The sequence below is a fragment of the Notothenia rossii genome, assembly GCF_949606895.1.
Source record: "Notothenia rossii genome assembly, chromosome: 3".
Taxonomy (NCBI): domain Eukaryota; kingdom Metazoa; phylum Chordata; class Actinopteri; order Perciformes; family Nototheniidae; genus Notothenia; species Notothenia rossii.
Window position 1 is genome coordinate 92883040 of NC_136901.1, and position 27852 is coordinate 92910891.

Sequence of the window (27852 nt, forward strand, 5' to 3'; positions counted from 1 at the left end):
GAGGTGGAGAAGTACTCAGATCTTGTACTTGAGTAAAAGTAGAAGTACTCAGATCTTGTACTTGAGTAAAAGTAGAAGTACTCAGATCTTGTACTTGAGTAAAAGTAGAAGTACTCAGATCTGGTACTTGAGTTAAAGGTAGAAGTACTCAGATCTTGTACTTGAGTAAAAGTAGAAGTACTCAGATCTTGTAGTAAAAGTAGAAGTACTCAGATCTGGTACTTGAGTAAAAGTAGAAGTACTCAGATCTTGTACTTGAGTAAAAGTAGAAGTACTCAGATCTTGTACTTGAGTTAAAGGTAGAAGTACTCAGATCTTGTACTTGAGTTAAAGGTAGAAGTACTCAGATCTTGTACTTGAGTTAAAGTAGAAGTACTCAGATCTTGTACTAGAGTGAAAGTAGAAGTACTCAGATCTTGTACTAGAGTGAAAGTAGAAGTACTCAGACCTTGTACTTGACTAAAAGTAGAAGTACTCAGACCTTGTACTTGAGTTAAAGGTAGAAGTACTCAGATCTTGTACTTGAGTTAAAGTAGAAGTACTCAGATCTTGTACTTGAGTTAAAGTAGAAGTACTCAGATCTTGTACTAGAGTGAAAGTAGAAGTACTCAGGTCTTGTACTTGACTAAAAGTAGAAGTACTCAGATCTTGTACTTGAGTTAAAGTAGAAGTACTCAGATCTTGTACTTGAGTTAAAGTAGAAGTACTCAGATATTGTACTTGAGTTAAAGTAGAAATACTCAGGTTTTGTACTTGAGTAAAAGTAGAAGTACTCAGATATTGTACTTGAGTTAAAGTAGAAGTACTCAGATCTTGTACTTGAGTTAAAGTAGAAGTATTCAGATCGTGTACTTGAGTAAAAGTAGAAGTACCTGCATTTTGTTGTACAATGACACAAGTTATTTGTCTCTTTTGTACTTTCTGTAATGAGGGAACGTGGAGGAGAGGAAAGATGTCGGACAGAAATTAAACACTTATTTCCTGGTACTGTTTGTGTCCTTTGGAGATCAGGTCACTGTCGGAGGATATCTTCATTATTTGCAACAGGAATTGAGACACAAAGTCAAATGAAACAATAAAAACTGAGTCAAACAGAGACATTGAGTCTGTGGGAATTATGTGATAACAGTCTGCTACTTTTTTATTCTTAAAATGTGTTGCCTTTGAATCTTTAAATCAAGAAGGTGTTTATTTATTCAGCATTTGAGCAGATGTGTTGGGGATGAAAGTAGAAGTGAATGCATGTTGTTGTTTATTTACTTCCTGTCTCCAGCTGCAGCTCAGACGTGCGTGTCTCGTGTAATTTTCCATTAAGTGGGAAAATGTGTCGGCTGTTATCAGTGTCTTATCAGAGGGAGGAGGAGGAGGAGGAGGAGGAGGAGGAGGAGGAGGAGGAGGAGGACTTCTCCAAAAATGCAGTGAAACATTAACTGTGGTGATTTAATGGGAAAGAATGTCATCTCTTTCATTTCCCGTTAACTTGCTCTGAGGAGACAGTCCTTTTTCTGCATTAGCGTTAATAAGTACTCAGATCTTGTACTTGAGTAAAAGTAGAAGTACTCCGATCTTGTACTTGAGTAAAAGTAGAAGTACTCAGATCTTGTACTTGAGTAAAAGTAGAAGTATTCAGATCTTGTACTTGAGTAAAAGTAGAAGTACTCAGATCTTGTACTTGAGTAAAAGTAGAAGTACTCAGATCTTGTACTTGAGTAACAGTAGAAGTACTCAGATCTTGTACTTGAGTAAAAGTAGAAGTATTCAGATCTTGTACTTGAGTAAAAGTAGAAGTACTCAGATCTTGTACTTGAGTAAAAGTAGAAGTACTCAGATCTTGTACTTGAGTAACAGTAGAAGTACTCAGATCTTGTACTTGAGTAAAAGTAGAAGTACTCCGATCTTGTACTTGAGTAAAAGTAGAAGTATTCAGATCTTGTACTTGAGTAAAAGTAGAAGTACTCAGATCTTGTACTTGAGTAAAAGTAGAAGTACTCAGATCCTTTACTTGAGTAAAAGTAGAAGTACTCCGATCTTGTCCTTGAGTAAAAGTAGAAGTACTCCGATCTTGTACTTGAGTAAAAGTAGAAGTATTCAGATCTTGTACTTGAGTAAAAGTAGAAGTACTCAGATCTTGTACTTGAGTAAAAGTAGAAGTACTCAGATCTTGTACTTGAGTAACAGTAGAAGTACTCAGATCTTGTACTTGAGTAAAAGTAGAAGTACTCCGATCTTGTACTTGAGTAAAAGTAGAAGTACCAGAGTCAGGCTTGGAATTTCGTCATTTTAGGGGCAAGGCCATTTGGCCTTTGGTGTTACACATTTTTTCAGGGCACAAAGGCCATTGAGGGAAACATTTGGTTTTGGAGCTTGAAATAAATAACTTCACTTTTTGATAAGAAAAACACACGAATGACATGGAAAACAAATCACTTTTTTAATATCAATAATGTCAAACATGATATCATCATATAGGCCTATGCCTCCTTAGTATTAACGTATTTAAAATAAAATACTCTACTTTGAATAATTAGTGTTTAGTATGTTTTCTATCTACTACTTCTCCCATTCACAAATCCAAAATCAAATCAAAAAATCTAAAATTCTATTAATATGTAACAAATATATTCAATTTCAGAGCAGAAGAAACACCCTTCAAGGGTCAAACGGCACATACATCGTTCAGCCGTGCACAGTGAAGTGTGTGTGTGTGTGTGTGTGTGTGTGTGTGTGTGTGTGTGTGTGTGTGTGTGTGTGTGTGTGTGTGTGTGTGTGTGTGTGTGTGTGTGTGTGTGTGTGTGTGTGTGTGTGTGTGTACGAGACTCTCTTTAATCAACTCCTCACAGCTCTGGTCAGAAACTGGACAAAAGTTAAACATTTACAAACCACAGACTGTCTGTGTCATGGCGAATACAGTCGCTGCTTTAATTCTGTCCTTAGGACGTTGTTGTGAGTGTGGACGGAGCAGCTACAGGTTAGTTTAGCCTGACTGATCCATTCAGAAAACACGTATTTTAAAAGGTTTTTCGCCTGCTGTCTTGTCTGCAGACTTGTCAAAGCATTAATTCATGTTTGTTACTAACCGGTATCAGTATGTAGTTACTTCGGCATCATTTTTGAAACGTGTATTACAATTAAATCACAGTCAAATCGGTTCATTTTGTCGTAGTTGGTTTCCACCACAGTATTTACATGGAAATAAGCCCCGCCCCCTCTCCAGCGCGTCCTGTTTGAATGACAGGAGTAAACACAGCTGACAGCCGCGGTGAAACTCCAGCGGTTGGAGCGATGAGAATATACCATAGAGACTAAAGGAATATAGGCCTACTGTGGCCGTCATGTAGGAATACTCTGTTACAAGTAAAGAATAACCCGACAGCATGAACAAGAGTGTAACAACGTTTTGGAGTCTTATACTAATACATTAGATAAAACAAATAAGGGGACAAAACACAAATAAAAAAAAATGAATATTTAATGCTATTTATGTATTATTGATTAAATAATATGAACAATTATTTGCAATAACTCTATATACTTCAATTGAAGTGATTTCATATCAGCCGATGTCTTTAAGTCTTTAAATATGTATTTTTGCATTCTTGTCATCATACGTTTTGTTGTTGTTGTTGTTTCTTGTGTGTCTTTCAAAGTGGAATGTATTAACATTTTGGAAAAATACTAGAGAGACTGTTGCTAATGTTTATACTTTTACAAATGAATAAATAATAAATGACATGAAATAAATAAGGGACCAAAACGGAAAACAAACAAAACATTTTACCTTATGTATTTGTTGTTATTAACATTATATGTATGTATTTGTATGACCTGTATATATTTTCGATTTAAGTTTTTCAATGTCAGCCGATGTCTTTGAGTATTTAAATATGTATTTTTTATTATATTTATTGTATTTTTTCTTGTTGTTGTTAACCCAGTTATTTGCAGGGTGCAGAAACACACCGGTTAAACTTGGCTGCCATCATGGGGCCCCCTGTGTGTGTGTGTGTGTGTGTGTGTGTGTGTGTGTGTGTGTGTGTGTGTGTGTGTGTGTGTGTGTGTGTGTGTGTGTGTGTGTGTGTGTGTGTGTGTGTGCGCGTGCGTGCATACGTGCGTGCGTGCTTGTGTGCGTGTGTGCGTGTGTGTGTGTGTGTGTGTGTGTGTGTGTGTGTGTCTGTGCGTGCGTGTGTGTGTGTGCGTGTGTGTGTGTGTGTTTGCGTGTGTGTGTGCGTGTGTGTGTGTATAAATAATGCTACTGGTATAAAATATATGTTATTTTAGGGTACATATGTTTGATTGGTGTCTCTATCGCAGTATAGTCTCACTTATACTCTATATTATACATTGTGTCTATACTGTATCCTCTGTACTTATATTTCTGCTGTTCATATGTTCATATATATTACCTCATGTGAATTGAAAATGTGGGATAAATAGTCATCATCACGTGTTATTTATGTAGCCCAATGATACAAATGACATGTATTTCTAATAGGATATATACTGTGTATTTAAACCAGCAAAGTACTGACTTTAAAACACAGAGTTTAGGCTCCTTTAAAATATGTACAGCGTATCACAGTCTCAGTCTCATGGCTCATTTCCATCCCTCTCATCCATAGGCTGTGTGGCTGTGGAAAGCTCTCCCCTGATTGGCTAACACAGCTGTCCTTCAGAATGGAACTCTGCTCTGATTGGCTGCTGCTGCCAACCTGCTAAAGTAGTTCTCGTATGAAAGCAGTCACTCTGAAGTATCTATTTATGTGCTCTCAGAAACAGATCTGTCGGATACTTTGTGAATAAAACACCAAACTGTTGAGTGTGTGAGAGGAAGAGAGAGGAAGAGAGTTGATGAGAGGCGAGAAGTGAAAGGTCTCGGAGAGAAGATGCAGACCTCCAAGAGCTTTCGGATGGATGACTTTATCGCAGGATTGATAGGCGGTGAGTGACATCAAGTTATTTCCAGCTTTCTATTAATGAAAGACTGTTTCCCAGTGTCTCAGAGAGTTCCTGCACTCAATGGGTTTTTAAAGCTGCATAAACATTACAATTAATTACAATATGAAGGTTGTATTTGCCATTTGCACAACTGCTGCAGTGTAGTATTTGCAAGGAACATGTTAATCATCCTCCAACAATGCAACATACGATAACATACAATTACAATACCTGAAACAAGTTGCACAGTATGTTCATTTAAAACGAAATAACACGAAGCAGAATGTAAAATTAAAGAAGGTGCAGTATTATAGCTACGGTGCATGGAGGAACACAGGTTTAAAAACACCCACAAGCTGCTATGTTCGTGCTTTTGCAGAAGAACATGCTGTGTTGACAAAGGAGGGCTTGCAGACCCCCCCTCACACAGATAGATAAACACACACACCTCCAGTGTTTTACCCCAGAAGTGAGATAAAGCCATGGTTGGTGTGTTACATGTGACTGCTCAGCGGATTGGAGACACTTCTATTTGACTTAAAAAGCGTGTTTAAAGAGAGTGGGTGCAGGGACAGGTCCTGCCGCTAGGGGCGCTGCTTGGTGCTGCTTGGATTTTAGTGAAAAAAACGAAAAGTAGGCCTCTGACTCTGAGGACATGTTGTTAAAATGATCACAAAGAAATAAAGTTGTGGAATGAAATAAACTGATGATGATCTGTTGTGAATGGTGCAGAAGTTCAAGTAACATGATGGCTTTCAATTGATTGAAACAATTGCAGTGAGCAAAAACATAAACACAAAATGCAAAATTCAAGAAACAGACAAAGTTGTGTTGACCATATTTTCCACAACAAGTTCCCTCAGATTAAATAAAGTCTTAATCCCAGTTTCAATGTTATCTTATCTTCATCTCATCTTGTCTTAAATGGTTTGCTGCAGCACCTCTTGTCTGTAAACTGATCTGGTGTCAGTGTTTGGGGCTTCATTCATAAAAAGGAAAATAAATCTGCTCTTTTGTTTGTTGCTAGGCAGAAACAAAGGATGACAAACAGGCCGTTTAGAGGCAGGTATTTCCTCTAAACAGTCGTTCTGGTCCAGTTAAAGCTGCTGTTAAACATACTAATAAAGTGTTCTTATTTTAATCACAACATATAACACGATAGGAATTTCAGAATATATCATTGCGTTACATCTGTAGATATCACGATATGATGAATGACCACAGTATTTTCCCATTATTAGGGAAGATTTACGGATTTCTTTTGACATTTAAATATATTAGAAAAGACTTAAAAAAGCAACCTCGTTTATAAAAACTTTAAAATGTTGAATTTTCTACAAGTCAACTTTTGCTTAATCACACATTTGGACACTTTGAAACAAGAACATGTCTATTACTGGCTAGACTGGCTGTATAGTTAGTTTTGAGGCGCACACACACACACACACACACACACACACACACACACACACACACACACACACACACACACACACACACACACACACACACACACACACACACACACACACACACACACACACACACACACACACACACACACACACACACACACACACACACACACACACACACACACACACAAACACACACACAGGGTTAATCAGGACACAAAGGCTTGTTTTCGCCCCGGAGGCCCCATGATGGCAGCACAGTGTGTTTCTGTACCCTGCAAACAACCAGACTCTACATCCCACACAACAGGAAGCACACCGATACATTTGAATGGCAACACGTGCAACACAAACAAACAGACTATTTTATTATAATATGCACAATTACATAGAAGCAGTCCCATGATTTCAGACTCCCTCAAACAACGCAAATTACATATTTATAAGTGAAAATGAATCTGGGAAAATCACGCAGGTGGAAGCAAAATGAGATTCTAAGACAGTAAATATTTTAAAATATAATAAGGAAATTTGACATTGAAAAATATATTTAGGTTTCAGTATTTTATATCCTAAAAAAGGAAAAACAACCTTTCCCCAGTGTTTAGTCTAAGCCCTCAAACCAAAATGCAGATTTTCCCCGAAGAATGTTAAAGTTATGCCAGAAAACAATATTTCTGTTCGTCAAAAACTGTATAATTACTTCAAAAATATCTTGCCAAATAGAGCGTCAGACGGCAGAGGCAGCTTTGTTTTTACAGAGCTCCGACGTCACGTTGTTGTTGTTGTTTACGTCCGTGGTGCCATCTTGTATACGGGTGTCATGTTCTTATCAGAATTGATATCTCATAAACAAGATCAGCGCCATATCTTTGTAGAATACCCCTGCTTGTCCTTATCACAAACACTCTTCAGATTTTTAAAGCACTAATTATTGTCGTTTGTTTGTTTGTTTGTTTGTTTATTTGTCTGCAGGAGCTTGCAGTGTGGTTGTGGGTCATCCTCTGGACACAGTGAAGGTATCTGAGAATAATATAAACACATCTTTACCAAACGGTCTGCTCCTGGGTTACAGATGTTTATAAAAGACTACAGGAGGAGGCGTGTGGCGCAGTGGGTTGTGTGTTAGTGTTGGGATCAGGGGGTCACAGGTTCAAACCCCACTGCAGTCAGCATGTCGTTGTGTCCCTGAGACACTTCACCTCAAATTGCTCCTGTGGGGATTATCCACAGTATTGAGTATGTAAGTCGCTTTGCATACAAGCGTCTAACATGTGTCATGTAAAAACAGAAACCTAAAGAAGATGTTTGTTTGTCTCGCACACTGTTTTATTGTTGCGTTGCCATGAGAACACATTATTTTACCACTAAGAGTAATTCATGATGAGAGGATGTTTGGTAGGGCTGCACGATATATCGTGTCGTGTCGATAATCGCGTTATGAGCATGCATTGACATCGCAGAACGTGCGATTAAAAAAAAAAAAGTAAAGTAAATATATATATTTTTTTTAGGACGTGCGAGATTAAGTAGGCAAATGAACCCTCAAACACGTCATGTTACAATTATTTTGCTGCTTGCTACAAAAGGAAAACTTGTCAGGGGCACTTGAGTGAGTGACATCTGCACGCACAGCAAACCACCAATCATAATCATTGTTGATCAGATCACAGCAGGATAACCGAGCTAGCTCAGCTTGTTGCTCTGATAACTTAAGATCCAGAAGTCCGTGAATAAAATCCTTCATCCGGTTAAATATCGTAAAAAAAATACCAATTGTATAGCATTAAAGTTCAAGAAAGGATGGTTTGCGGACAAAAAAAACGGTCTTTTCTTCAATTCCCGTATTTTTTCACATGGCAATATATATCGCTGGGGAAGAAAATATTGCAATGTCAGTTTTTTCCAATATCGTGCAGCCCTAATGTGTGGTAACTCAGGCAAAATCGCCATCCTGAAGTAGTGAACTTTAAGTGAGGCGTTTTTTGTTTTTGATCTGTACATTTTGTATGTATTTTGTTATGAAACTGTTTATTCTTCCTCCTGCAGACGAGGCTCCAGGCGGGGAAAGGATACAAGAACATGATGCACTGCATCCTCACCATCTACAGGAAGGAGACGGTAAGCATCAAAATCCATAAAAGCAGTCGGTGTAGGGAAGACGGATTTTTGTAGGCTGACTTTGAATGTAGCATCTTCCTGGTTCCCTCCAGAAAAGCAATGGGATTTTTGAAAGTTGCCTAAAATAAGAATTGTGGCAAACACACATTTATGATACTTAAAAGTTTTGCTAAGCAGTATAATCTTCCACATATTAACACACTGTATCATTTCTGAAGTAAAAAGCTAACGTTATAGAGGAACTACAATTTCACGTCACCACCGCTAAGCTAAAGGTGGCTAATGTTGTGCTATGAAAGAACTACAGCACTGTCACATGACTTCACGTCACCACCGCTAAGCTAAAGGTGGCTAATGTTGGGCTATAAAGGAACTACAGCACGGTCACATGACTTCACGTCACCACCGCTAAGCTAAAGGTGGCTAATGTTGGGCTACAAAGGAACTACAGCACGGTCACATGACTTCACGTCACCATCGCTAAGCTAAAGGTGGCTAATATTGTGCTATGAAAGAACTACAGCACTGTCACATGACTTCACGTCACCACCGCTAAGCTAAAGGTGGCTAATGTTGGGCTATAAAGGAACTACAGCACGGTCACATGACTTCACGTCACCACCGCTAAGCTAAAGGTGGCTAATGTTGGGCTACAAAGGAACTACAGCACGGTCACATGACTTCCTGTCACCACCGCTAAGCTAAAGGTGTCTAATGTTGGGCTATAAAGGAACTACAGCACGGTCACATGACTTCAAGTCACCACCGCTAAGCTAAAGGTGGCTAATGTTGGGCTATAAAGGAACTACAGCACGATCACATGACTTCACGTCACCACCGCTAAGCTAAAGGCGGCTAATGTTGGGCTATAAAGGAACTACAGCACGGTCACATGACTTCCTGTCACCACCGCTAAGCTAAAGGAGGCTAATGTTGGGCTATAAAGGAACTACAGCACGGTCACATGACTTCACGTCACCACCGCTAAGCTAGAGGAGGCTAATGTTGGGCTCTAAAGGAACTACAGCACGGTCACATGACTTCCTGTCACCACCGCTAAGCTAAAGGAGGCTAATGTTGGGCTATAAAGGAACTACAGCACGGTCACATGACTTCAAGTCACCACCGCTAAGCTAAAGGAGGCTAATGTTGGGCTATAGAGGAACTACAACACGGTCACATGACTTCATGTCACCACCGCTAAGCTAAAGGAGGCTAATGTTGGGCTATAGAGGAACTACAACACGGTCACATGACTTCATGTCACCACCGCTAAGCTAAAGGCGGCTAATGTTGGGCTATAGAGGAACTACAACACGGTCACATGACTTCACGTCACCACCGCTAAGCTAAAGGCGGCTAATGTTGGGCTATAAAGGAACTACAGCAAGGTCACATGACTTCACGTCACCACCGCTAAGCTAAAGGTGGCTAATGTTGGGCTATAAAAGAACTACAACACGGTCACATGACTTCATGTCACCACCGCTAAGCTAAAGGTGGCTAATGTTGGGCTATAAAAGAACTACAACACGGTCACATGACTTCATGTCACCACCGCTAAGCTAAAGGCGGCTAATGTTGGGACATTTGCTGACATATTAGAGCAAGAGCTACTTTTATTTGAAAAGCAACACTGCACAGAAAATGCATTTTGTTTTCCACAGTTACATCGGTTGTTCTACTTTCTGCAGTAAAAACAACACATTGATCCTCTTTGGGAACTGGGCCTGGCTAATGATCTCTCTCTATTGTTGGCTCAAATCAATTTGTTGTTTTTGTTTTGACGCCTCAATGACCCAGTTTCTCAGCAGGACTTTGTAAGGTTAATTTCATTGTGGCATTAACCAGAGTGGAAGGTGCATGTATTTAAGGACTGTCCTTAACTACAAATTAAAGGTACTGTCTTTCTTTGAGTATTTTGTTTCTGCGCCACATTATACTTCTACTCATAATTCAAAGGGAAATATTGTACCTTTTACTTCTCTACAAGTTTGTACTTTATAGATTCAGATTTGTACACACACAACTTGGGCCAAACTTTTTAACTTTTACTTGTTATTGAATATTTTTGAACATTGTAGTAAAGGATATTGGATTTTGAAACGATAAATAAGGACAGTAGATCAACAAACCTTATCATTTGTGAAACAGAAGGAGTTAGTCATGTTAAATTAGTAACAGGGCTTTGTGAGAATTCAATAAAAGTTTCCACTACATCTGTTTGATGTACAGTAAGCTTAGCAGGTTGTTGTGTTTTCCACAGACTTGTCGTGATTAATTTAAAGTTTGACAGCGCTGCATGAACCTCAGGTCACATGATGTATCCAGACAGCTGTTTTGTACTGAAGCCTCTCTCCTGCTGAGAGGGAACACTTTCCACAAAGAGAAAGTATTTGGCCCAAACTTCTCCAGTTTCTCTTTCTGCTCACAGCTTGCCCGAAACAACCTAAGTATACCTGAGAGTTTACAAAAATTCCTACTTTGGGTTTTTTGGATCACTTTGGGACATATTTTTATTTTGTTACATTCCAGTTTCATATCAAGGCTATTTTCAAGACAGACATTTCCACCTCAGTATTTGTTGCATCTTCCGGCCTCAGTTTCATAAAGCTCCGGTAGAAAATCTTTAAAACACACATTTCAAACTTTATAATTGAATATATATGATTCCAAAATGTGTCATTATGAACAATGACTACTTTTAATTTTAAATGTTCATGCTGATATTTTTGTACTTTACCCAAGTAAGATTTTAAATGCAGAACTTAGTTGTAAAAGTATATTTTAACAATTCGATATTAGTACTTTTGCTAAACGGCCCTATTATGCTAACTTTCAGCTTCACAGTTGTATTTTGTTTACGTGCTGTCTCCGGGCTTTAATGTTCAAAAAGCTCTGTATCTTTCTCATACTGCCTTTGCTGCAGCACCTCTTTTCACCCTCTGTCTGAAACCAGAGCCCAGCCTGCTCTGATTGGTTAGCTGGCCGGCTCTGTTGTGATTGGTCAACCGCTTAGAGATGTCCCGCCCCCTTAGTTTATCACGTACAATGTGTTGGAGCACTTGCCAATAGGAGTGTGAGTGTTACATAGTGATGTCTTTATGTTCAGGAAGTAAACAAAGGAGTCCAATGGAGGCGTTTCAGGCAGGGGGGTGGAGGGAACACAGAGCTTTTAGCCTTTGCAGACCATTTACATGCACTAAAACATATAGAACACACAACAGGAGAGGGAAAACCCCAATAAGCAGAATAGGGCCTCTTTAAGAAACATAGTCCTTTCAATTCAAAGGGGCTTTATTGGCATGAAAGTTAAAATAAACAATGTTGCCAAAGCATCAAAATACAAAAATAATTACACAATAATATGATATAAAAACAACATTAACACATATTTCAAATGTTCACATATTAATGATACATATACAGCCATACAATTACACTTCAACACACACGTGTACTTCTTCCCCCTCTTCTTTTTGGTTGCTTATGTTGTATGCGCTTTCCGTATTCTTGGTTCTTGTGTGTTCCCTTTTTAACTAAAGTGTTTTGGGTTCATGCTATACCTCTATTGTCCCCTTTATATAGCACAGATTGATTGATGAAGCTCTTCCAGTAACTCCCCCCCTCTCTTTGTCTGTCTCTCAGGTGATGGGCTTCTTTAAGGGCATGTCGTTCCCTCTGGCCAGCATCACCGTTTACAACTCGGCTGTGTTTGGCTTCTTCAGTAACATACAGAGACTTATTAGCAAGTATCGCTATGGAGACGGACGGCAACCCTGCGGCATGATGGACCTGACGCTGGCCAGCATGCTGACCGGGCTGGTGTCCGTGGGGCTAGGAGCTCCAGTGGACCTGGTGAAGATCCGCCTGCAGATGCAAACACAGATGGTTCTGGCAGGTAAATCAGGGTTTGGTTGTTTGGCTGGGATCTCGTTTTCCCCCATTTTGAGAAGCAAAAGGAATAAATTATTCCTTTCTCAAAAGCAAATAATACAATGTGAAACACAAGGGGATCTCTGACTGTTTTTGTTCAACTTGGAGGAAGGAAAAATGACAATTTCAAATCAAAACAGCACTTCAAACATGATTGGTTCAATACTTTTTGAATTAAATACTAGTTATACCATTTTATATCTGGAACATCATTTACATAGAGCAGGGAAATATTTGGATTTTATATCGATATTGCGATATATGAGACTAGATCAGTGTTTTGTCAGTATAAAAAGTTGGTATACACTTCATACATAAATATCAATCAGGTGTTTATGGTACTTAAAAAACCCTATTCCCTAAAAAAGTGAACCCAATCCCACTCAATTGAGACCCCTCTACTCTAAAGCTCATTGGATAATTCCACTTATGCTTTAAATATATGTTGAACAGCACAACCTGAACATTACTGGCAGTTAAATCGGGAGTAATAAAGTGGCAATTGAAATGTTAACCTTGTTTTACATATACTGTAAATCCTGTAGATTAGATTATTGTAATGCCAGTTCTTCTTGTTCATTCTTCAGCTTGGTCAGAATGCTTCGACTATAATCCTGAGTACCAGTACAATCTTAAGCCAGCTTAAAGTTATTTTAACTCATAAGGTCTTGCACCAGGTTACCTATCTGAGCTAATAGCATCGTAAAGGAAACACCATCCTAGTATTTGCCTACCGTGCTCCTTATCTCTGGAATAACCGCCATGACTTGTAAAAGAAGTTGAGACATTTAAATCCAAGCAGCAAACCTCGCTTTTTGACCCTAATTACAGCCTAACCTACACCAGGCATCATCACCCTTTTTAATATCCCATTGTTCCTTTGAGAAATGTTCAACTTAGAAGTGCCGAGGGTTGTTTACTTATTGGACAAAATGTATAAAGGCGATTACCGTAATTTTCGGACTATAAGGCGCACCTGAATATAAGCCGCAGCAGCTAAATTGAATGATGTGTACATATATAAGCCGCACTGGACTATAAGCCGCAGGTGTTTTAATGTTTCATTACCATATGTAAGGGTTCGTGCACAGAGGGGATTGTCGGGAAAGAGATGGCTGTTTGAGGAAGCTCCCATTTATTAACATTTCAACAAACAAGTTGCATATTTGCATAACGTATTCAAGTGTTACCATTTAGTGCAATAGTAGCTACAGAACATGTGCTGTGTAAACTGTACTGTATCACATAGCGTTTCAGACACACACACTTTTCAACTTTCAAACTTAAACGGTGCGCTCCCAGCGCACGTACCGGCAGTGATCTACAGCAGTGGTTTTCAACCAGTGGTACGGGGACAAACTGTCTCGCTCTCGTAATGTCTGTCTGTCTTGCTCTCGTTCTGTCTCTCGTACCATTCTCGGTTCCACTTTTACTTTTGCGCGCTACCTGTCTCACTCTTTTCCGGCCTCCAGCTTTTCCTGCTGGAGCCCGCCGCTTAAAGGTGGGAGGCGCGGACCGGCCATAGAGCCCATAGAGTTAAAGGTGGTGGACTGTAATCTGTAAAACCCATAGATTTAGGAGGTCCCCTAGTGGCCGTTAGCTGTAAAAATCCATAGATTAGCCGCACCGTTATATAAACCGCAGCGTCGAAAAATGGGAAAAAAGGCGCGGCTTATAGTCCGAAAATTACGGTAATAGTGAAGCTACACGTCTGGTGACTACTGAGAAAAACACTAAATTTCCAAATTCATTGATATATTATCGACATTTCGCCCAGCCAAAGTCAGTCATATGTCAAAGTTAAATTGCTGAATGGAGCTGAGAACCAACGTTGTGATTAAAGTGAAATGCGCTTTGATTGATGTGTCTCTTACTTTCACTTTACATTTGAACACAGGTAAATACTTCTCTCCAACCTATTTCAGTTTATTGAAGATGACACAAAGGATTCGATAAGCTTTACAGATATCTTTTCCTCAGGGTTATGGTTGGCAGTAAACCAATAAACCGAGTTCAGAGCAGGTTAGTTACAAGGTAACTTGGCACGTGAAACACTGATATAGCCTTTCATTTGTTTGCTATGTCCGGCAACACACCCTTCACACCTCTCCTCACGAGATTACGTTTTATTGACTTCTTCAAACACGCTTTGGCCTCGACTTTTAATACATCTGGTATCTGATAGTGCAAAGTGACGGAAAGCATCAGATAAAAACCTGAGTTTCGTTGTGGTCTTAATTGTTTGGATTTGATAGTCCTGATAAATGTTTGTTCGGAGAGAAATAGTTTTTTTTATTCTAATCTCTATGATAACAAGTTAGTCATTCAACCACCAACCACAGGGAATGTGTCCTGACGGTGCCAAGAAATGTAATAATAATCTAAATTTAAACTTTGGATAAAGCCTTTCCTAGATTGGTGGCTCCATTCCCATTTTACAGCAGGAAGTATTTACATGTAAGAGTTCTTTAGAAAATATCTTTGCAAAGTCACCGATTGGTTTCGTTTTGTTTTTCAATGGCAGTGTTGAAAAATGGAAATACCCAAGTTCACTAATATCTGCTGAACTTAACACATACATCATTAGATTTGATCAAGTGTTTATTAAATGCATGTTTTTAAAGTGAATGAGGGCACGAGATAAGTTTGTGCACAGATGGAAGGCAGGTAGGCAGGTAGGCCATCCAGTTACTTTAGCCGGGCCGGCTCAGATGATTGGTCGTGCCTTTTACAGAATGGCTTCCACAGATGATGATTTTTATGGATTTATTGTCAAAGCATTTAATGTATTCATTGCTATCGGGATGTTAAGAGCATTCCATGGAATATAACAAAAAGTGTTTCTGAAATAAATTACATACCCCACCTTTAAGACATACATCATTAGATTTGATCAAGTGTTTATTAAATGCATGTTTCTTTTTTACTTTTTATTTTTTTTTCATACATAACATCAATAGAACATACATGGAGATGCTTATATAACTGCAGCTGTTGTAAACCAGGATTAATCATACATACCCTCCTTGGGCACCAAAAGGACATACAGTTTCTTAGTGTTCTCAATTTCTATATTGTGCAAGCATTATCAACATATTACAGATATTATCACTCCCCCTCATCGGAAACATGATCGCACAATACCTGACCCATTATGATAGTAAGAGCCAGTGCTTTACCATCCAGATGAAACAAGTACAAGTGCAGTGAATAAAATAAATAAAAATAAATAAGTAAAGAGGTGCTGCTAGAGAACATAGACCATTTTTCTTCGAATTTGTCCGTTTTCAGCTGTAGTCTTGCTGTGATTTTCTCCATTAAATAATTTTTTTTTACCCTGTTTCTCCAGTGGACTATATTGGGGGGCTGCGGGTTTAGCCACGAGACCGTTATAACTTTTTTCGCAATTAGAAGAAGAATTCTTAGTAAGAAAGCTACATTTCTGTCCATATCACTGGGCAGTATACCCAGTATAAGTGCTGGGTCCAAAGTAAAGGTAATGCCCAGCACCCATTTAATCTCCTTTTGAACATCCTTCCAGAAGCCCTGCATGGTTGGACAGTCCCAAAATATATGTGTGAAGTCTCCCACCCGTCCACGGCCCCTCCAGCACAAATTAGAGGGATTGCTATATTTTGAAGTGATAGATGGGGTGTTCAAATATCTCATTTCACCTTCCAATCAAATTCCCTCCATGTTGGACTGTTTGTTATTGTATGTCCCACTTGAATGATTCTTCCCAATCCTCGTCGCATATTATAATATTCGCTTCCTAAATGCATGTTTTTCAAGAGTTTGAGGACAGGAAATGTGGAAACTTCTGAAAATATGAATTGAATTGATTTATTTAAAACAAGGGACAGTGTACATGAATCAACATATTAAAAACATGTACATGTACTCAAATGAGCCAAAAGGCTGGTTTTCACCGATAGCCCCTTTGCCACAATAGACAACATCACTGAATACAGGTACTGTAAGGAGCAAGTCATAATAATAAAGAAAACATTCACAATACTCACTCACACACAAACACATCAGTGCTGACACCGTTGGTTATCAATGAGCCACTTTATAACACTGTGCTTGAATGAGTAGTAGGATGAGGACTCTCTTATTGATTGTGGTATTGAATTCCATTGATGATACGTGGAATGAAAAGACAGCCTGGCTGAATACACTTTTCCTAAACGGGATGGTGCAGTAGAGTACTAGTACAAGTGCACTGGTAGCCTTGGTTGAGGTGGGCTTTAGGCGGATGAAGGCAGCCAGAGGAGGAGGAGCCAACCCACGAGTGATTTTATAAACTAAGCAGGCATGTTTGTAAACTATGAGATTTTCCCAGCAGAACAGATTATACTTTTTAACAATGATGATACCGGAATGGCTTTGGTCTAGTGTTTTGAGTGCTTGATTATACAGGGAGTCCAGTGGCCTTAGAGCTGCAGAGTGCATTGGAGCAGCGTATCAGACAGTAGTTGATGTGGGAGAGGACCATTGAATACAAACCAAAGCAGTTCTTTCAAGATTTTCCAGTTTCAATTTGTTTTTGAGTGTTAAAAATGTATTATAACTTTTCGATGTATTTATTATTGTTATAATTATTAATGTGTAATTTATTTTTTATGCATATATTTTTTTATTTAAATTTGAAATGCATTATTATATATGTTTGTCATTGTATACTTGTATTTTTTCTCTTGACACCTTTCTTGTTTATATTTTTTCCTTCATGGGTTCCTTTTTTTTGTCAAATGCTTTGAAGCAGAAACTTCAATTGAAATATATCGGGGAAAAAACAAAGAAATCACAAAATCAGAACAGAATGAACATCATTACAGCAAATGGGACGGTGCAAATAAAAGTCAAATACAATGAGTAGACTCACATATTAAATACAGTATACAACCACACGTTAATAAAATACAAATGTAATAAGTACACATCCTAGGTATAAAATAATGAGCAGCTATCAGGCTGAAATCAGAGGAAAACAGGTGCAGAAAATGAAGTATACTGCTAACGGGTCTACTTGTTACTCCCCACAGAGAACTTGAACCTGGCGGGCAGTTTGTCCAGCGGCTCCAACATGCCTCTGCGCTCCATCGCCATGCCCAGCCAGAGTCTGTATCGAGGCCCGATCCACTGCATCAGCAGCACCTTACAGACGGAGGGTCTCCAGGGCCTCTACCGGGGCGCCGGGGCCATGATCCTGAGGGACGTCCCCGGGTACACACTCTACTTCATCCCTTACACCCTCTTCTGCAACCTGATGAAGCCCGACGCCTCCTCCACCCTCCATCCAGGAGCCATCTGGCTGGCTGGAGGACTGGCAGGTAAATCTCACAGAGAGTCGATGTGTTGTAAAACCTTGAAATGAGTCCCCTGGAAGTCAATAATAATAATACACTTTATTTATATAGCGCCTTTCATGCTTGACGCAGCTCAAAGTGCTTTACTGAGTATGACAAAAAATCACAATAATAAATGAACATAATTAAAATGTTTAAAAACAATAAAACATGAAGCAGTTTTTAGACATATTTCTCTATTCATTGACAGTTTTAAGAAATATGTCACTATTTATGGTCAGTTTTTAGACAAAGAACCAAAAACACAAAGAACCAAAAACACATTCAGAAAACGGTTTTTTATGAATGTGTTTTTGGTTCTTTGTGTTTTTGGTTCTTTGAACTGTCAACAATTAGTGAGAAATGTCTTCAAACTGTCAAAGAAATAGGGACACATGCCAGTCACAAAACAGTGAAATTTGTTTTAAATGAATTTGAGATGCTAACTTTCAGGTGGCCATCTGGCTGGCTGGAGGACTGGCAGGTCATCTCATAAATGTGTCCCCTGGAAGTGAATGTTTTTTTTATGAATGTGTTTTTGGTTGTTGTGGTCTGAAATAAGGTCTGTGGTTAACACGAGCTGAAGAGATTTTAATGTTTTGTTCTACGACATAAAATAAGTCAGTAAATTCCCCATTTAATGTCTAAATGAGACGACTAAGCACCATCACGCCCAACATTAGCCGCCTTTAGCTTAGCGGTGGTGATGTGAAGTCATGTGACCGTGCTGTAGTTCCTTTATAGCTCAACATTAGCCTCCTTTAGCTTAGCGGTGGTGACGTGAAGTCATGTGACCGTGCTGTAGTTCCTTTATAGCCCAACATTAGCCACCTTTAGCTTAGCGGTGGTGACGTGAAGTCATGTGACCGTGCTGTAGTTCCTTTATAGCCCAACATTAGCCACCTTTAGCTTAGCGGTGGTGACGTGAAGTCATGTGACCGTGCTGTAGTTCCTTTATAGCTCAACATTAGCCTCCTTTAGCTTAGCGGTGGTGACGTGAAGTCATGTGACCGTGCTGTAGTTCCTTTATAGCCCAACATTAGCCACCTTTAGCTTAGCGGTGGTGACGTGAAGTCATGTGACCGTGCTGTAGTTCCTTTATAGCTCAACATTAGCCTCCTTTAGCTTAGCGGTGGTGACGTGAAGTCATGTGACCGTGCTGTAGTTCCTTTATAGCCCAACATTAGCCTCCTTTAGCTTAGCGGTGGTGAAGTCATGTGACCGTGCTGTAGTTCCTTTATAGCCCAACATTAGCCTCCTTTAGCTTAGCGGTGGTGAAGTCATGTGACCGTGCTTTAGTTCCTTTATAGCCCAACATTAGCCACCTTTAGCTTAGCGGTGGTGACGTGAAGTCATGTGACCGTGCTGTAGTTCCTTTACAGCCCAACATTAGCCTCCTTTAGCTTAGCGGTGGTGACGTGAGGTCATGTGACCGTGCTGTAGTTCCTTTATAGCCCAACATTAGCTTTTTACTTCAAAAATCATAAAGTGGTGTTATACGGAGATTATCCTGCTGAAGACCCTTTGTCTATCTTCCAGCTTTTCCAAATCAATACATTAGGATATATGTTCTGTATTTAGTGTGGTGCAGTTTGCCTGAAGAGGTTGATGGAAATTAGTTTGGCTGTAGTCCAAAGACTGGGGAGTCAAATACATAAAGAGAAAACAAGATAAACACTTGTACAACTCAAATCTATTTATTTGGAATCAGAGATCATGGGGTTTGAAGTAGCATTCAGTCCACTCCGATTCACAAAGGGCGTGGAGAAGACCTGTCTATGCTGCCCCAGAACGCCTCGTTGGACATTTCTCTTTTTCCATTTTTTTCTTCCGGGAACCAAGTGACGTAACGACAGCCCAATGGAACAATTTGTGGAGCTCCTCACACACACACACTCTCTCAACGGCGAAACTGTGCCGCGTTTGGGGGGGTGGGTGCTAGTGGAGCCTCGCAGATGGGGGTGCTCAGCGTGTGTATGTGTAAACAGTGCAGGCAGGTGGTGTTTTAGACTCAGAGGTTCAGCAGAGCAGAAATCACAGATGTGTTGGTGTTAAGCCCACCATCAGGCCTGCATGTAAAGATTTTTTTTTTACATTTTTTAAGTTAACTCTTTATTTCAGAAACTAAGAATTGCCCGCTCTGCAGAGCAATTTGAAATCTATAGATATGTTGTAGCAGGAATACTTATTGTTATATAAGTAATTTTGTATATAAAGCAATTAGTTGTCATACTGTAGGAAAGCTTTAAAGTAAGGCTGCATCCAACAAGTATTTTCATTATCAATAAATCTAATGAATTAATCCTGGATAGATCATCCTGTAAGGCTGCACATTTCTTGATTAATCGATATACTCCTTGTTCTGTGGTAAAACAGGTGTGCTATAATTTACCATGCAATCAATATATGACATATCAGTTATAATATCTAAAATGAAGGATAAGCACCATAACAGGATCTGTCGTTTCCGTTATGGGCAAAATGTTGTGTCACAGTGAGTGTTTTTGCCGCAAGGTTTTGTGGGACAGCATTATCTCCTTTCCTTTATTAAAGAGTGCCCTAGTGTTTCCTAAAGGAGATAATAAAGGAAGCATTGAAGCCTCTTTCCTATCATCCATAGCAGCGGTTCCCAACCTGTGGGCCGAACGCATTGCAAGTGGGCCGCCAAATAATTAGCAAAACATTGATTTGTGTGGAAACATTTCATGATTAAGAATTATTTTTGTTTCGAAACTTCTTTCCTTTCTCTTTCTTGATCCTCCTTAGCAACGGTCAATACAGTCCTTGACAACGGTCTGTTCGGTCGTGTTTAAAACCACTAAAAACACAACATGGCCTAGTTATTGTTCCTTTAATCCCACTCTTCGTTAGAGCTCATTATTTCACATTTCATGGCATGTTAATAATATAATCATAATATATAATATATAATACTTTTTTTCAAAATAAATTGTATTTTTAATCTACTCTTCAAACACCTTAAATTAAGATTACTCCTTGATTGACTTTTAAAAATATGTATGTATTTTAGCCAGAAGAATAATTGTATTTATTAACTGTGTGCGGTCTTCATCTAAAAGCCCAAATAAAATATTAAAGGGTGTAAATGTAAATTCAATATTTACCGCCAAATAATTTGCAAAATATTATGATGTGTGTGGAAACATAGATTTTTTTATTTTAACCTCCATTCTTTTCTCTTTCTCGATCCTCCTTAGCAACGGTCAATACAGTCCTTGACAACGGTCTGTTCTACTGGATTAACAACGTGTCACATGTTCTGAATCGACCAATCAGAACTTTATTTAGCCTTCGTATTGTTTATGGTTGAATGTGGGCCGCGAAAAAAAATGTGATTCGTAAATGGGCCCTGAGTTAAAAAAGGTTGGGAACCGCTGATCTACAGAATCTGAACAGCTATTTTTCTTTTTTTATTATCTATTTATTTCAACAAGGGCCATGCATACAAATACATTCATCTCAGAAAAGAGATTAATTATGCCAGATCATGGCTGAGACTCCTGGGTCATTCCACTCCGTTAGACACCTTCCTTAAAATTGACAGTTTGACCGTAACCCCGGCAGTGTTTCTGCTTCCTCACGTTGACAGCAGCAGCTAAAGCTTTTCCTCCTCTCTTCTCTAGGGTCTATCTCCTGGGTGACGGCCACCCCCGCTGACGTGGTGAAGAGCCGTTTGCAGGCGGACGCTGCGCTGCAGAGGAAGTACAAAGGCATCGTGCACTGCATCGTCCACAGCTACCGGACGGAGGGCGCTCAGGTGAGATACACCTGTCCTAAAGAGGACTTACCTCAGGAACACAAACCTAACAAGTCTGTGAGACAGACGGCGATGCTGAACGCGTTATTTCATTGTCGTTGCAGACTTAGGTTGTTAAAGACTCTTCTTGCACTATTTCTATTTTATTCGATTTACTTGCATATCTCAAAACATTCTCTTGCACCACTTGATCTGTTTTATTTGTTCTATGTCCTATATATATTCATGGTGCTCTGTTGGAGGAGTGAAGTGTTTCATTGCCATATCTAAACTGTAGCTAATTTGCAAATGACAATAAAGCCTTTAATTTAATTTAATTGAAATAAATAGCAGCCAGTAACAATTAGGGATATCCCGATCACCTTTTTTTGCTCCCGATCCGATTCCGAACATTTGATTTTGACAATTTGCCGATACCGATTTTTCCCGATCCGATCTTTATGCAATGCATTAAGAGAAAAAAAGCATTCAAGTTGTCCCTTAAGGTTATTTTTTTATTTAAATTGGATATTCTATCCAACATGGATATAGCTTCTTTCTTTCACAGCAGCATTGGATCAGTTCAGTTGTGCAGCATTGGATCAAAACAAAATAAAGCTTATCAGTGCTCGTTAGCTTACTGCTACAATTAGACACTGCGCCCACTCTGTTGCCAGATTTGAGAGAAATAAGCAGGTCTCTGAAAACAAGCCCCAAAGAAGCAACACATACAAGATGTTCTGTAATTTGAAACCAAAACTAAGGCCTCAGGATGACTTTAAGACTTGAACATGGTCATTTTTGTTTTGTAACATTGAATACAACATTTTAAAAAAGTATTTATAAAAAAAATAAATAATCCCGATCCCCGATTTTTTTCCTCCCGATTCCGATCTTTTGAAAATCACGGGATCGGCTCCGATCCCCGATCACGTGATCGGATCGGGACATCTCTTGTAACAATACTATTACATTTTTGAAATGTAATATTTAAAAGTCATATATATTAAACTTTCTGCCGCATTTTTGATATATGAATTACAAATCTGAATTCTGAATAACCCCCTGAATACATTTGACCACTGTCAGCATTCATTCATCCTTATGCTCCGCCTTCAAACACCCTACAGTATATAAAGTCAGGATTCCAGAATCAAACGTTGTTAGAGACTGTAATGTCGTAATGCACTGGTTATTCTCAAGAGAGAGGCAGTGTGTTATACTGGAAGTGATGGGTAATCAAACAATCTTCAAGGGAACGAGCAGAGGCAGTAGATGCCATATGAGTGTGACTGTTAATAAAAACTGATAAAGTGGTTCGTCATCGCCTCAGATAACAATTTTCAACCTTCGCAGCCGAAGAATAAATAAATCTTTATTGTCCTATGGTTGCAGTAAATACAATTGTGTTGTTATGCTAGTGACATGACAAGCTTTCAATCGCACCCTCATGTTTGTTTTCTACACTGCTTGGTGATAGTGACATACTCAATAACTAGCTTCGGAAAGTTTCTTATTTCTACATTATTTATTGTGATTGTTGAATTGGCCTCACATCCCATCCTAGATTGCTGTTAAAGATTCTATGAAATATATAATTTTCCTCTCAAAATCAGCAGATAACTTTTACTGGTCCAGCTTTCTGTACTATCCGCTGCACGTCAAACACACGGTTAAACGTTTGGAGGTGAATTCTAAAAAAAAATCCTCGAGCTGTTTCCTCTGAACTCAATTCCCTGAAGGTTTATCTGGACCACGTGATTCTGCGAGTGAATGAACTCTTGGCATCCAGCCAAGCATCCAGACGGCATACAGATATTGATCCAGAAAGATCACTATCTGCATGATATATGAAAAACAAACTGGTGACAACTTGGAGGCAGTCAGTCGTCAAAAAACAGAAAAATATAGATTACTTTATTATAAAAATACAAAGTTTTGATGGATTTTATCCAAATAGAAAGTTCATTGCTTAGAGAAGATGCCATGGAGGTTGCATCAGGTGAATATCACGTTTTTGGACTAAAATCAAAAGCATGTGGCGTCCAGGGAACAATGTTTATCAGGTTACAAAATGTAGAAGAACTGTCGAGACTTTTTAACTGTGATTCAGCAAACAGCAGATCTGTGATCAATAACAGAAGGTCAGAGCGGATCAATGAGTGTGTGTCATTTCTCAGAATATTAATCTATTTATTGATAAGTAGGTTTACACTTATATAAGGGAATTTGCTTTGGTGTTTAATGGTGCATACATAAACACAGTATAGGAGGAAACATCTTGTAGAAAAGGAGCAAACAAAGGACTATTATACGAACCATTTAAAAAAAAACAAGATAAATATTTACAAAATCTAAATTCACACAAAACTAAGTGCAGTACAAACTGACAAGATACTAGAATATAAAGTTGTGGAGAGCTGTGCTGATTTTAAAGAAGAACTCTTATATATTAATATACACAGGGATGTGCAGGAGTCTCAATATTAAAATGAACATGGGTGAAACTGTAATGAAACCCTAATAAAAATAAGGAAACTAAACAAACAAAGATTATGAAAAGGGTCTAATAATGACTCAAATGTATGTTGTAGGTAAACAACAAACCACTGTTGAAAGTTACAGAGCATAAAACAATATGGATAAAATAAAATACATAATTAAATATCTTGGATTTATTTGGGAACCTGACACATTTTCAAAGATAAAACTTGAAAATGTGATTATATTCATTACCTAAATTACTTTTACACATTATTTTGTAATGAGCTACCCTCTCCAAATACCACAGATACAAATACATGTTATACTAGATTTAATTTAATTAATATTTTTTTTTAATCTTTTTAAATATCCTTATCTTTAATTCTAAGTAACTGTTTGGACTCATATTGGTTGTTCAGTGCTTCTTCTCAAAGTGTGGTCCGCGGACCACTGATGGTCCGTGAGCGCCCCCTAGTGGTCTGTGAGTATATTGGTAACATTTCACATTTGAAATAAATAAATACATTTCAGTTTTCCGCACTCTCGCGGTAATATCTCCGCAATGGAGCGAGGTTAAGTTTCACTGTCGATTGCATGATATAGCCCAGCGCAACACCTTCATCACACATGTTGCCACTTGCTTGTACCATTTTCAGGCGATTTGTAATCTGTTCTAGAAAAACGACGTGTTTTTTTATATTTGTGGAGTTAGGTGGTCCGCGAGTGTTTTTTTATTGGTTAAGTGTCCTTGGTATGAAAAAGATTGAGAAACACCGGTTTAGATACATACTTTAAAGGTTCCATATTGTAGAAGGTGGTCATGGTGCCATTTGAATACTGTTAAAGTATGGACACACATCACAGCATTTATGTTTTACGAACATTAAAGCATGTAAACATGATACAAGGGTTGAACTTGAACAAAGGGCACAATATTTCCTCTTTTAAATCAGGGCTGTTGCTAACTATGTGATTATTCTGGAAAACAACAGTTGCTAACACTGCACCTTCTTGTTCGCAGGTTTTCTTCCGCGGCGCGTCAGTAAATGCTATCCGAGGATTCCCGATGAGCTCCACCATGTTCCTGACCTACGAACTCTCCCTGCAGTTCTTCAGAAGCTTCTAGGACAGAGGAAACACTTTGGTGCGAAAAGGAATCAAAACTCAGTGAGGCTAAATGAGCTAGCAGGCATCAGTATTCTGTAGCTGTGAGTTAGCAGATTTAAAGTTAATGCTAACTTTAGCTGAACTCACCTCAGCTGTTGAACACTGCACTGTGAAGCTAATTTCCCGTCTGTAACACAAAGACTGTGAAGTTTTAAAATATGTTTTATATTAGAATAAGGACACAGAAATAATCTGTGAGTTCCTGGCTAGCACCGGTTGCAGTAGGCTACTTATTAAATACATGTATTGTGTGTAAAGCTAGCATATGTAATGCTAATACCTTAAAATGCCTCTGCTATTTCTGGTAGCTTTGCGATTAGTAGCTACTGATTTTTGGATTGTACAAATTCAGCTTGTAATCTTTATTGATAGCTTGACACTGGTTTCATGAACAACAATGGCTAGCTTTATAGCTAAATAGCTTTATTACGTTATGGTGATAAGTCAGGTGTAAAATCAACAATCACTCGTCCTGATAGCTGCCACATAACAGTAGTTGCCAAATAAATGCTATAATACTAATGCCAATATAAGCTAATGCTATAAGCGTAACATAGCTAACGGGGCACATGGAGGATTTTGATGTAATTATTTATTGGAAAAGTTGAGTATTGCTAAGGAAAAAAAATGCTTTGTGTTCCCTTTTTGGTGGCTTGTAGGCAAGAAGGTCAGATTATATGTTTGGGATCAGTCTGCGCTGAGACAGAAGAAGAAAATAATCATTTTCTGTTTAATTAAGGCTCTTTATACCTCTTTGTTAACGTCACATCTGTATCTACATTGACTTCTTTAAATATTAATTTAATTGCGTGACTAGAACTTAGCTAAGTTTAAAACAGGACGTCCTGTGACCTGCAAACACCAAATTAAACTTTTAGTCACAATGTGGTCTTTATAAAATCATTTAAAAGTAAGATCTGTGCAGGATTAACATTTTAATTAATGATTTTATAAAAGGATGTGACATTTTCAACACACCTGAATCTAAATGTAACATTTGTTTTAGCTTTCAGTGTTGATTTGTTTGTTTCAATTAAGCTTTCACTTAAAGGTGACCTATCAAGCAAAATGCACTTTTGTACGTCTTGTATACATGAACGTGTGTCCCCGGTGTTCCAGGGAACTCACCAAGTGTCAGAAAACACAACCCTCTCTATTTTCCTCCATACCCAAATCTCTTAAAAAGGGGCTGCAACGGATCTGATACAGACTGATCCAGATTTGAACACTTTTATGACGTCACAGAAGTGGCGCTACGGCTATTAGGCCAACTCCACCAATCAGGAGGAGACAGCCACGGACATTGCCGTTGGAAAGCGCTGGAGACGCTGTAGTACATATGTCAGGCCTGTAGATGGTGCTGTTCTCACAGAATCAGCCCATGATACAAAGACAGTGTTACATTGAGCGAAATGAGGAATGGCTAAAATGCATGATCTGTATTTTGAAAAATAAAAAGTATAAATATGCCTTATATAGGTATGGTCCTACACTATATTATTAACATATAGCATGATAGGTCCACTTTAATTTCAGTTGTATTTTGTTTACTTTTTTGCACATTAATGAGAAAATATATGTTAATTATTCACTCTTAATCAGTGTGTTAACCCATTTCAATTCGTACCTTAACTAGGTGAGTTTGCAATGAACTAATGCTCTTTGTGTGGTTTCACAACGTGAATTGTTGCCTTTAAATGCACATGGACTGAATGTGCATCCCATGTTGCTGCCACTTGTAAATATAATTGTTGTGTTTCTTATATTAAGAAAAGTTAGTTATCACAATACCAATAATACAGGTGCATTGATCCAGATACATATAAACCATTCTGTTACATGTTATTGCTTTATAAGGCAGCATAAATGTTTACTTATTAATATCAACATAATCTACAGCACAACGTTTCACCTTAGACTGAAAATCTTTACGTTTGTAGATTAAAAAACACATAGTAGTTGTTGAGAAGTTATGCCTTTGTCAGACAATCATAATAGACCAAAAGTCTCTTTATATATAAATTAATAATAAATATTTAAAGAAATATAATTTGTATTCATGTCATGTACATACTTGTAAATATGTATACTGCCATTCAAGTTGATGGAGAGACTAAATTGTCATATTGTAAATATATAAAGATTTTAAACGAGAGTGTTTCTCTGAACCTTCCCTTCTCAGAACGATGTCAGTGACAGCGTGGTGACAATGAGCTTATCTGTTATCTGTAGTGTTTACATGTTGTTGGTTTTCATGTTTGATCTCAGCCTGGGTTGGCCCTCTGCCCGCAGACAGCTGATAACAGGTCACTGTCAGAAGCACTGTCTGTCGGTTGTGTAAATTGAGCTGAAACTGCCTCTAGTGTCACACAGTGTCCACTAGAGGTCAGCGCCTCACAACACAAAGTCACACAGGAGTTTATTACCTGCTCTGTCTGTGTCTCTGCATTCAATCTGGTGTTTATATCCACTAAAAACTGTATATACATATGTGTATGTACAGTGATAGAGTTGTACATAAAACAAATGTGTACTATCTATATATGTTATAGAGTATAATATGTCTATAGAGGTTCATATTATAGTTAGTCTAGAATAAAATATAGTATGTACTAATATATGAGTCATAGTATATCAAAATGTCCTCAAAAGTTTATAGAAAAGTCAAAGCGTTGTATGGCAAAAT

At 38.5% G+C, this 27852-nt stretch overlaps 1 protein-coding gene across 1 annotated transcript; it reads left to right on the forward strand.

Annotated features, from left to right (window-relative positions):
- The first annotated feature begins 4763 nt into the window (after positions 1-4763).
- On the forward strand, positions 4764-27321 carry slc25a48 (solute carrier family 25 member 48). The gene is made up of 7 exons (XM_079669512.1): positions 4764-4938; positions 7326-7369; positions 8400-8471; positions 12120-12372; positions 17456-17743; positions 21403-21536; positions 25021-27321. The coding sequence occupies exons 1-7, from the start codon at positions 4884-4886 to the stop codon at positions 25123-25125; spliced, it is 951 nt and encodes a 316-aa protein (XP_079525638.1). The 5' UTR covers positions 4764-4883; the 3' UTR covers positions 25126-27321.
- The last annotated feature ends 531 nt before the right edge of the window (positions 27322-27852 follow it).